At 40.4% G+C, this 11,234-nt stretch overlaps 1 protein-coding gene across 1 annotated transcript; it reads right to left on the bottom strand.

Annotated features, from left to right (window-relative positions):
- Nucleotides 1-1,134: 1,134 nt before the first annotated feature.
- acsl4b (acyl-CoA synthetase long chain family member 4b) lies at nt 1,135-10,739 on the bottom strand. Its single transcript, XM_012819575.3, has 15 exons — nt 10,466-10,739; nt 9,427-9,663; nt 7,494-7,671; nt 7,044-7,153; nt 6,655-6,793; nt 6,293-6,443; nt 6,043-6,166; nt 5,716-5,787; nt 5,163-5,302; nt 4,813-4,985; nt 4,086-4,160; nt 2,827-3,015; nt 2,536-2,650; nt 1,951-2,108; nt 1,135-1,809 (listed from the first exon to the last, which is right to left on the bottom strand). The coding sequence occupies exons 2-15, from the start codon at nt 9,652-9,654 to the stop codon at nt 1,652-1,654; spliced, it is 2,010 nt and encodes a 669-aa protein (XP_012675029.1). The 5' UTR covers nt 9,655-9,663; nt 10,466-10,739; the 3' UTR covers nt 1,135-1,651.
- Between the last annotated feature and the right edge of the window lie 495 nt (nt 10,740-11,234).

Genomic DNA, 11,234 nt, shown 5'->3' with positions numbered 1-11,234 from the left:
ACTTGTACAGATGATATCCTTTCATCTCCATCTTTGAGATTGATTTAGATGAGGAATACATCCGCTAAAATATTTGTACACACGCTACTTTATCGCTTGTCACCTGAACTAAAATAATAGAGATATGTAACAAATAACAAAATCTCATTGTGTTGTCCCACACTGAGTGTGAATCAGTAAGTACACTACTGAGTAGGTTCACACCTAAATATCACTGTTGTGTTTAATTTATGCAAGTGTGACAACACTGTTGCAGTGTTTTAATGTCTTTAATTTTATCAGTGGCAGTATAGGCATTGTTAACAGGAACACGCAAGTGAGAGCACATTTACCCCATACTGGCTTCCCTTCACTGGCTCCCTGTATGTTCTAGGATTCATTTTAAGATTTTATTGTTTGCAGATAAATCATTAAATGGGCGAACTCCAGGCTATCTTTCTGACCTATTACAACCACAAGTCCCATCAAGGTCACTCATGTCCACTGACCAGTTCCTTCTGGTTGTCCCAGAAATCGAGATTAGGAGCATATTAGGCTGGCCCCTACACTGCCTGTTTTTAAATCATGTTTGAAAACATCATCTTTATTCCGTGGCTTTTAACTCAGTGTGAGAGTTGTCTTTTTTTGTTGTATTGCTATGGCTCATTGCTTTTATTTATTGTCTTTTTTGCTTTTCAAACTGGTCCCTGTGTTTTTATTGGGTTGTTGTACGGTTTTGCTATTGTTATTGTATAGAATGTACTTTAGAAATAAATTTGACTTTGGCTTTGACATTGATTGTCAAATGGGATGGTTTTGAATGTGATATGACAAAGTACTGCATTATTGTCTACTTGCATAATTCTAATATCTAATATAAGTTTTGGAAAAGGTTGATATGTCAACATAGCTGATTTGGTAAAGTAATTTGATAAAAAAGGTTGTTTTTCGTAATAATATGTCTGAATATTTAAATAAAATTTCAGAATAAAATGTATCTTTCTGATAATTATTTGTTTAAAACCGCTTTCTTAAATGAATAAAAGAACATTTCGCATCTGTAACATAGACTTTACTAATAATAATGACAGACGCTGTATTTCATAAAGGTATTATGATAGTTGTGGTTGAAAAAAATGAAGACGTACTTAGTTGTATGAAAATGGTATGTAATTCATAGGTGAAATGGCATAAATAGCTCAATAAGACGATAAAGTATAGAATTATAGTGACCAAAATAGTTGGACAAATGCCCTCCAGAGAGCAGTATGCTCTAAAAATACAGACATCATATCCTCCACTGTGGCTGTTCATGCCTACACACTGATATCTGATAATCATCCTCCACTCCTGACAACATACATTTTGGACAAACACTGATACTCTACGTACAGAGACTAGACTAGGAGCCCCAAAATATAAAAGACATTGATAATAGTACAAACAGTGTGAACACTGTTAACAGTGACCTTCTGTATTTACATCAAATATTTTCCTCTGGGAATAATATTATTCTTTAACTGTACAATGTTGTAATTTTTAACTTACACCACGGCAAAGCTAATGAGCTTGTATTATGTCACAAATTGCAAAAGAAATGCCCCAAAATGTCCAAATTTGTAAGAGATGAAAAGTACCACGAGAGATTTTTTTTTAGTCTGTCCATTTGTTTCTACTTTGCTCCATACATTCTCTCAATGTCTGACAAGTAGTGCTTCCTCAGCTCCGTCCTTTTCAGTTTGAATGCATCCGTGACCAACCCCGTCTCTGGTGTCCAGGGCTCTGGGCTCAGAAACACTTTCGCTGGAATCTCAAACCGCTGCAGTTTACCTTGTTAAGATATCAAATAAAAAAAAAGATACACAATCACAAAATACTCAACAAACAAATAACAAACTCAAAATATTTGTCACTGTGTGTTCAAAATGTGAAAACTAAATAACATGACTAAGTTTGTAAAGTGGAGCTTACTGGACGTTGCAACTTCCTTGATGGCCTTCAGAACCTCTTTCTCCACCGTAGGATGGCTGCAGAGCTCACCCAACTCTCCCTCTACTCCACTCTTGTTTGCCAATGCTGTCAGCTGCTTCTGGTTTGGTACCACAAAGCAGATCACGTAGCTCTGGTCACTGAGTAGAGGTGAGGAAGACTTTAGCGCAGGTTACACAGATTACAAAACCCTCTAGGGTGAAATGTCTCCTGAAACCTCGCCGTACAACCCAACAGAGGAAGTGTGACTAATAAGCCAACCCACAAAGACCACAAAAATAAGTAAAACAGCCTCCCCCGCACACATTTGAGCAGCTTGCCTGCAACGAGTCACTGTGTGCTGCATAGACTCATTGAACCACACCTTATCGTGTCTAAATTAACAAATCTGCACCACTGAACCGCTACAGTTTTATCTAAAAAACAAGTCGGTACATTTACCTGAGTTATGCATACCTTTTAAAAAGTTATATACCACAATTCTGAAGTAAGTATAAGCTATTAACAACAGTAGGACCATGGGTATTCTGTGAGAGTCTTGACCTAGTTTTACATTGAGCGGGGTACCTGTTGGCATAGGCACAGATGTTGTCAACAAGGGGGCAGTTTTTCAGTACAGATTCCACCTTTCCCAGAGAGACATACTCCCCTGCCGGCAGCTTCACTAAGTCCTTCTTACGGTCTGACAGCCGAGATTCGTTACCAAGGGAGATAAGGAGAGAAACAGAGAGAGAGAGAGAGAGAGAGAGAGGAGAGAGGAGAGAAATTCTGTTACTACAAAAATGTATAGGTGAATGTCGGAGTACCCTGAAATATCTCCCAGCTGTTGGGGTACAAACTAGATTTGTTTTCACTCACCCACAATCTGTAAACTACCGTCTGGGTGAATCTCTCCAATATCTCCTGTGCAGAACCACCGCTGGCCATTGGCATCCACCAAGAAATCGTCATTCAGACTATCATTCTTATAGTAGCCCAAAGCCACATTAGGCCCACCAATCATGATCTCGCCACGGGGATTAGGCTTATCCTCACTGGTGTAGCCACCTGACAAATAGATTCATGTTATGTATGACTGTCTGCCTCACACAGGTACTTTTGGGCATGCCACACCATTTCCTATTATTTACTATTTATATTATTCAATATAAAAATGGCTTTTTATTTTTCCATAAAACATCTACTATCCCTAAACATTACATTTGTTTATATGTTCTCTGATGCATCAACCTTGAAATCATGTGGACTGCACACAGCATGTAAGAGGGCTACCAGGAATTAGGTTTCATGAAAAGAAAAAGGTTTCATTGAGAGTGTGCACGAGAACATTGGACTGCTCCCAAACTAATTGAAAAAGCACCCTGGTTATTCAACACAATAGTGCTGCTTGATAACGGTCAGAACTTTCTGACCAGGAATGAGGTCACGGTGTTGGTGTACAAAAATACTGTAGACTGTGATAGAGGTATCAGAGAAGAAGTGCCAGAACCTTACATCCTGCACACCTTAAAAATATTGAACTAGTGAATTAGCAAATTTAAAATAGTTAAAATGGACTCACCAAATAGATACACCAACATATTGTTTTATGTTAGTTCTTTCATTGAAGTTTCATAAATAGGAATCTGTCAAAATATCAGTTATAATTGGTCTATGAAGTCATACGTGTGTTAATAACCTATTGTATTGTCCTTTTTTATGAATAATGGTAAGCTAGGAATGTCACATCAGTATGTGTGAAGAATCATCTCTTATGAAGTCCGTGTGGGCCTCTGTTAAAGACAAAGCAAGCAGAATGACATCTGCATTCTCTGCAGCTTTATCTCGTGCTTTGAATACCAAATAACCAACATAAAACCTAATTTGGTCTGCTTTTCCCTGATACAAAAAAGAAATAATTTTCAGCATTGACTTTTTCATCAGACAATGGCATTACTGTTTAGGGCTATAGTTCAAATGCATCAACAGATACACAGACAGAAAGATGCAGGGACTGCTTGGTACACAGCACTGACAAAACGGACCGGGCTCTGGCTCTGCAATATCCATGAAAGTTACATGTCTGTTTTAGTGTAAATGTGTGTTTGTGTGTGTGTGTGTATGAGAGAGAGCCTTACCCTCTAACCAGTCTCGTAATTTGATCTCAGAGCAGATAAGTGGAGCTCCAACTCTTTTGGTGCTGTGGTCAAAAGCTACAGAGTGAGAGAGGGAGAGTGAGAGATAGAGAGAGAGAGAGGGAGATCATTTAATTCCAAATTCTGGCAAAACAAAGTGAAAAGCAGATAAAACCTCAAAGGTCTTTTCCTTTGCTAATGCGAATGGTAGCGTGCAAAAACACGAGCTGTCTAGCCCTGACCTGCTTTGTCACGTGGAAACACCTCTTACCATATTTCACACATTCCTGTGGTTTCACTGCAGTGCAAAAACATTCACGCTCAATCTGTTTAAAAAACAATATATTTCATAGTGGGCTTTGCCACTACACCGCTGCAATACAAATTTACATATAACAAATATATCTTTTACTCAGGTTTAAAAGCTGGTACATCCATGACAGAAAGTTGGGTGTAAAAATGCATTACAGTAACGGAATGATTTCACTTTGTGTAATCCCAAGTTTGTGCATGAATATAGACACGACAGGAGCTTGACGGGTGCATGTATATACATGTGAATGCGTGCCCCCAAGCAGCATCATACAGCATCAAACAGCATGCACAGAACATTTAGCGTTCCACAATTGACATATTTTCACATTCCACAATGTCTAGTCAATGACCTGTTTGTTGGGTGGGGCATTGAGCCCGGGTTGGGTTCATGGAGTTAGGTTGGGCTGAGGCTTACCTTGAGTGATGGTGCCAGCTCCACAGGTCTCCGTGAGGCCATAGCCCTTGCTCACAGAAATGGAGAAGCACACGTTCATGAAGTGCTGGGTGGTTGGGGACAGGGGTGCACCGCCTGACAGCATCCTCCTTAGGTTCCCCCCCAGTAAAGCCTTCACTTTCGCAAACAAAAGCCTGTCAAGGACAGACATGTTATTCCAAACTGTCTCTGAGTTGGGACAGGAGGAGTCATTTCAGCATAGCTTAGTGAATGCATTAGTCTGAGGTTGGACAGACTGAGCCCAGGCTTCTTGTAAACACAGCTGTGTTGAGGGGAGAGCCCTGGACTGTTATGTCTTCAGTGTTACTTACATGTTGCAAATGGGAGTATCGTTGCCCAATTTGAGCTGCTCGAGTTTGTAGTTGTATCCCATTTTGAATAGAGTCCGCTGCATGTAATTCATGTCTTGAACTTTATTCATCACATTCTTATAGATCCGGTCCATTATCTCCTGCAACACACAGTCAAAGCATATTTAGCATACACAAACACACACACACACACACACAAACACACACACACACACACACACACAGGAAGGCCGTAAAGCGTGTTTATCTACACCTTCCTGTGCTAATAATTCAGACTTTCAGCTCTTTAGCAACATCCTCCCCTCACCACGAAACTTTCGTGACGAAAGCCAACCAGAAATCAGATAAATACAGCAATGCTATGAACCACTACAGCATGCATAACTTCAAATAATAGGATAGATGAGCATTCATAATTATTTTCCAACAGACTTAAAGATATGGTGATAGATTTTAATATTAGTTCAGTTGTAATTCAGGAGTCGTGACAGAAAATAGAAAATAGAAGGTTAAGTTGTATGAGAGTGAGAGAGAGATGGAGGAGTGTGTATACCGGTACAGCTGCCATCAGTGTGGGCTGAAGTGTTGTGCAGTCTCCCTTGGTTCCTTTTTTGATCTTCGTTGACTATAAGGAAACCACAGGAATTTAACGCCAGTTAATTGCGAAGACACTTTGCAAATGCTACTTAAATGGACATTTTAAACTGAAATGTGCTGGAGGACTAAACATATCCAAAGTGATCAAATGTGCAAAATATCTCATTAGGCCCTTTCCTCTTCTAGCAGTAGCTTTGCTTACTAACAAACCAAAATATAGGATTGGGTGTGAATATGTCTGTAAGGCACTGCAGATTCCATGCACAGTAATGTTGCTAAGTACCTGGTCTGAGAGGGTTTGGGGGGAGGAGTACCCAACCCGGCAGCCATAGGTTATGCAGGATATTTCCGCTGTCAATTCGAGGACGTGGGCCAGTGGCAAATAACCAATGTATGTGTCCTGCGGACTGTACAGAGTGAGCCATTTAAACACAGTAACCACACTGGCCTTTATGTGGCAAAAATGATAACAGTATATTCTGGTAGAGGAACTGGTTATGTGCCTTAGCACTGTATACGCTCATACTGCTTACCCTAGACCAGGAATTCTTTGGCACTGGCCAGCCATACCAGCAATGAGGTTGCTATGGACAATCATGACTCCTTTGGGGGAGCCCGTCGAGCCACTGGTGTACATCACCATTGCCAGGTCAGAGGGGAGAGGGGGCTCCACCGCCATATTCACTTATGGACACAGGAACCAGAGAGGAGACGGTCAAGAACAGGCCAAAGACAGTTCTGCTTTCAATTTCATTTCAAATGTGTCTCTAAATCTGCTTAGATGTCTGCCTATGAGTTTGCAGTGGGACATGCGTTACTTAGCACTCTGACATTCAGATGAATATAGAGTGCGCTATAAATTAAATGAATTCTTCTTCTTATTATTATTACTTACAGTTTTCAGGTATGGCTCCCAGGTCTGTGACTGACTGCATGCTTTGGATCACAAGAGACTCAGGGTAGCCAGCAGTACTCACATCCTTACTGTCCACATAGATGACATGGGTCAAAGCCGGGACACTGGACAAGATGCTCTAACATAGACAGGAAGAGAAAAAGAAAGTTGCAGGCCAAGTGGACAAGCAGCCAAGTAGACAGACAATTTGTTTTAAAGCTTCATGCGGATAAATCTGGCAATTCCATCAATTCACACCAAGCTGCTGCAATAAACATATATTTCATGTTTAGTTATAATTTTGTATATATAATGACTAGTATGCTGCAGATATTGATGCCCTAATGTGGAATATAAATATTAATATCTTAAAATATCCGATTTGTCACCTTTAGTTTGGTCTCCATGAGTTCCACACTTGTGATAAGGTGTGTGGCACCACACTCATTCAGCCCATAGGCAACTGCGTCTTCCCCCAGCGTTGCATAAAGTGTTACCACTGCACACACACACACACACACACACACACACAGTCACACACACACACACACACACACACACACACACACACAAACACACACACACACACACACACACACACACACACACACACACACACACACAAACACACATTAAAGGAATGAGGCTTAGGGATGAAGTAATGCAAAAATAACATTTGGCTCGACGGTTGTCACCACAATGGAATGCAAAACTTAAATGTGCATGTGTCTGTAAATACATAAATATGTGTCTAACTGTATGTGTAACGCCGACGATTTCATTTCATGTACACAATTCTCAAAAAAGACAGAGGAAAGGGAGGATGTCAGAGGTCTTACAGGGGAAGTTATGTTTGAAGCACGCCTGAGCTGCAATCATCCACTCAGCCCGTGTTTCACAGAAGATTGCGATGGTTCTCTTTGGCTGCTGACCTATCGCCGCAAGGCCGCTGCCAAAAAAGCGCGCGGTTTGATTCACTTCCTCATAAGACATCCAGTGGTACTCGCCCAGGACCAACTACAAGCAAAACATTACACAAAGAACTTTACTTGAGTTTTTCACATAGTATACAGCATCATGTATGTACATATAATAAATGCCATGGTCAATAGCCTGTATGTTTGGATTTAAAAAGGTGTTAAAATTAAAAATTAAAAAATACAGCATCGGACAATTAAAACCTTCTACACATAAGAAATGCTCCAGGTGAGAGTAAAATCAGGTTGAGTAAATTCAGCATACAGTATTTGCCAGGACCACCCATATCAGATGAATGCTGAGAGAGAGAGAGATCTTTTCTATATAGTAGCAAATGTATGGAGCTAGAATAGGTTCACAAATAAATTCAATGAATTCACAAAAATGTCACATAATTCACACATGTAAACGCTGTTACATTTATTTGCTGTCTAATGAACGTGCATTTAAAAACTGCTCCCCATTTGTGAACATCCCTGCATTTATTTGTGGAATTTTTTCTCTTTCCTGATGCGGCTTGATTCACAAATGCATTTTTTGAAAAGGACATTCTCTGCAGCCTTACATGATGTCTCTTACAATTTCGCCCATCACTTTAACATAAGTTCAAGATGCCTCTTACAATTTCGGCCAATCACATGAACATAAATTCGAGGGCATGATTGAATGTGGCCACACTGCATTACGTCTGCGCAGTGTCCAGTTATGCGGACTACTACACCATAACAGACATCTGCATACAACTGATTACACAGAGGAATCCGTCTGGTAGCTGCCCACCAAGTGGGAATATGACATGTTTATGTTGTTAAACCCCTTGTCATACTCGATTGAACATGCTTGAACTACAAATATTTGAAGGAATGGCCAATCATCCGACCTGCCAGCTTTGTGCTCTTCTGAACTATTTTCACTACACTGCCTCCAGAAATGGTATGTCAAAGAAGATAGGAAACAGTATAAAGTCAACATTGGCTATTAAGATGCTGTGTAACCTGATAACAAATCCAGTACGATCCCAGGACTCATGGCAGAGAGGCACTGATATGCCATAGTTCATCAGTGCTGCTCGTTAGTTCCCTGTTCATTAAGAGTTGAGCAATAATGAAATAATTGAGTTAAAGCAAAGTCAACCAGTAGCTGCAAGGTCTCAGACTTTCAGACCTCACCCCAATTCTATACTTTGTGTAATTGGTTGTATGCATAATGTCCATGTCAGGGTGATTAGCTGAAAAGACAATTACAATTGCAGATAGGCTGCAGAGAATGTCCTTTTGGAGAAAAAAAATGCCTTTGTGAATCAAGCCGCGTCAGAAAAGTGTTAAAAATCCACAAATAAATGCAGGGATGTTCACAAATGACAAGCGGATTGTAAATGCACCTTCGTTAGTCTAGAAATAATTTTACATTTGTGAATTGCGTGACATGTATATTTGAATCAGGAAATACATCATTTACTTGTGAATTTTTTAAACTATTCTAACTCAATTATACAGATGCACATTGCTAATAATCTATTTTATCTGAACCAAAGTTATTTTTATTAACTGTCTGTGTGAGGGCCGTCAGACCAATGTTATAAATGGCTTCCTGACTAGATCAAAACGACACTCAGACTATGACGTTTACCTTCTTGAAGATCTTCCTGACTAGATCAAAACGACACTCAGACCATGACGTTTACCTTCTTGAAGATCTTCCTGACTAGATCAAAACGGCACTCAGACCATGACGTTTACCTTCTTGAAGATCTTCCTGACTAGATCAAAACGACACTCAGACCATGACGTTTACCTTCTTGAAGATCTTCCCGTTGGTTTGTGTCTCAGTCTCCTCACTCAGGATGTCTCGGGTGCCCAGACACGGAGCCTTGCCAAATCTTTGCACTGTATGGTCAAACAGCTTATCCAGTGTGTCCTTCCCCTCAAAGGCTATATGCGCTAGACTGTCCAAGGCCTCCACCGCCCGGTACGGCCCCTCTGGATGGCCACTGATTGACTTGGCTTTCATGCTTTTGGCCATAGCTTCACGCTGACAAAAAACAACAAACCAGAAATGTGAAGAGAACACCAGATCCAACAAACATTACTGGTAACAGACTGATTTGCAATCATGTCTTGTTTTGTAATCATGCATCATTTTTAATGTTTATATTCTTATATTCTTTTATTTTTGTTGTCATTTGTATGACAAAGTCTTTTTTTAAGGTATATTATGCCTGGCTGTCTATCGATACATTCAAGATGAGCCCAAAAGCAGGGCTGTCTGCCAAAGCACTGCGGTGTACAATAAGTCATTCCAAAGAAGAAGGCAGAGCTCCAGGGCTCCAGACCTGCATAGCTTTCAGTGGACTCAGTCTGACAGTTCTTCAGAACCGGCCTTTTTTTTTGTTTATGGAAGGTGTGCAGATGCCAAAAAAGCGCAAGCGGTAGTTAACCAGATCTAATTCTGAAGTCAGTGCCAGTAAAAAAAAAGTTTTCAGATCACTGAGCATGTGGCGAGGGACCCAGAAAAAGACTCATTCAGGATCACTTTTCAGATTTTCCAAAATGAAATGACCTTACATTAACTACATAAACTTTCATAATGGCAACACATACATTCAAATCAAGTTGCTATGCAGCATAACTCTGTAAAACTTCTTAGAAACTCCTTCCATGTCACTTTACAGTCCGATCATCTGAAGTCTGTACAGACATCACAGACATTAAGTGGGGCGAAGCAAACATCTAAACATTGGCAAAGACTGTAAATTCTGGTTCAGAAAAAGGACATGCATGACAAAGAGGGGTGGAGAACACATGAACTAATGAACAGTATTGAGCCCGTTTACCTCTTTCTAGTTGGTGTATAGATGAAAATGTCTCCTCCTTTCGTCTCCTCCTGTGGCAGAAGTATGTTTAAGTCAATGAGAGAGTCTTCTCCTTTCTTTGAACTGATCACTCTCTCTCTCTCTCTCCTAAGTTTAAACAGCTGTAATCTTGCTCAGCTACCACATCCCCAAGGGAGCTTTAGTTACCACCCACCACTCATTTGAACCTATCGTGTTAGGAAGTTCAGGAAAGAGGAAGTGATGCAGTTCCTTTGAGTCATCTGTTCTCGAGTAACGTCCCGCACATGCACACCCCCTGACACATGTACCTCTCTCTCTCTCTCTCTCTCTCTGCGCACATGCACACCCCCTGACACACGTACCTGGCAGTACAATGCGGAGGGAGTGACTGGAATCTACGCGTATGTCTTGCAACATTCACAACTGCATATTTTCCTCACGCGCATTCTCTCTCATAGTCAGACTATTAAATACACAACATTCCTATGGTTTTACTTTGGTTGTTCTGCGTCTCTCACCCGTTCTCTTACTCATGTTATTCAGTTGCTCTCAGTCTGTCTCTCGTGCCTCCCCGTCTGTCTCTCTCATGTACACAAAGTACATGGGGAAGGTGGGCAGCAACACCTGAAGGATGCAAGGTGTTTATAAACACTCATAAACAAAGCATGACACTGTCAAAGTGATTTCTCATTTGATTTAGATAACATTTCTTTACTGTCTAAACACATTTTATTATCTCACTAAAAGAAAACATTAATTTGACATTTCA

Source organism: Clupea harengus, chromosome 8, assembly GCF_900700415.2.
Source record: "Clupea harengus chromosome 8, Ch_v2.0.2, whole genome shotgun sequence".
Taxonomy (NCBI): domain Eukaryota; kingdom Metazoa; phylum Chordata; class Actinopteri; order Clupeiformes; family Clupeidae; genus Clupea; species Clupea harengus.
Note: the sequence above shows the minus strand (reverse complement) of the source record. Positions and strands in the feature narration are given on the sequence as shown.

Coding starts and splice junctions, on each gene's coding strand:
- acsl4b (XM_012819575.3), bottom strand. CDS start 9,654: ATGGCCAAAAGCATGAAAGCCAAGTCAATCAGTGGCCATCCAGAGGGG. Junction 5,303..5,715: donor CACTGATGGCAGCTGTACCG/GTATACACACTC, acceptor TGTGTGTTGCAG/GAGATAATGGACCGGATCTA. Junction 1,810..1,950: donor CAAGGAAGTTGCAACGTCCA/GTAAGCTCCACT, acceptor TATCTTAACAAG/GTAAACTGCAGCGGTTTGAG.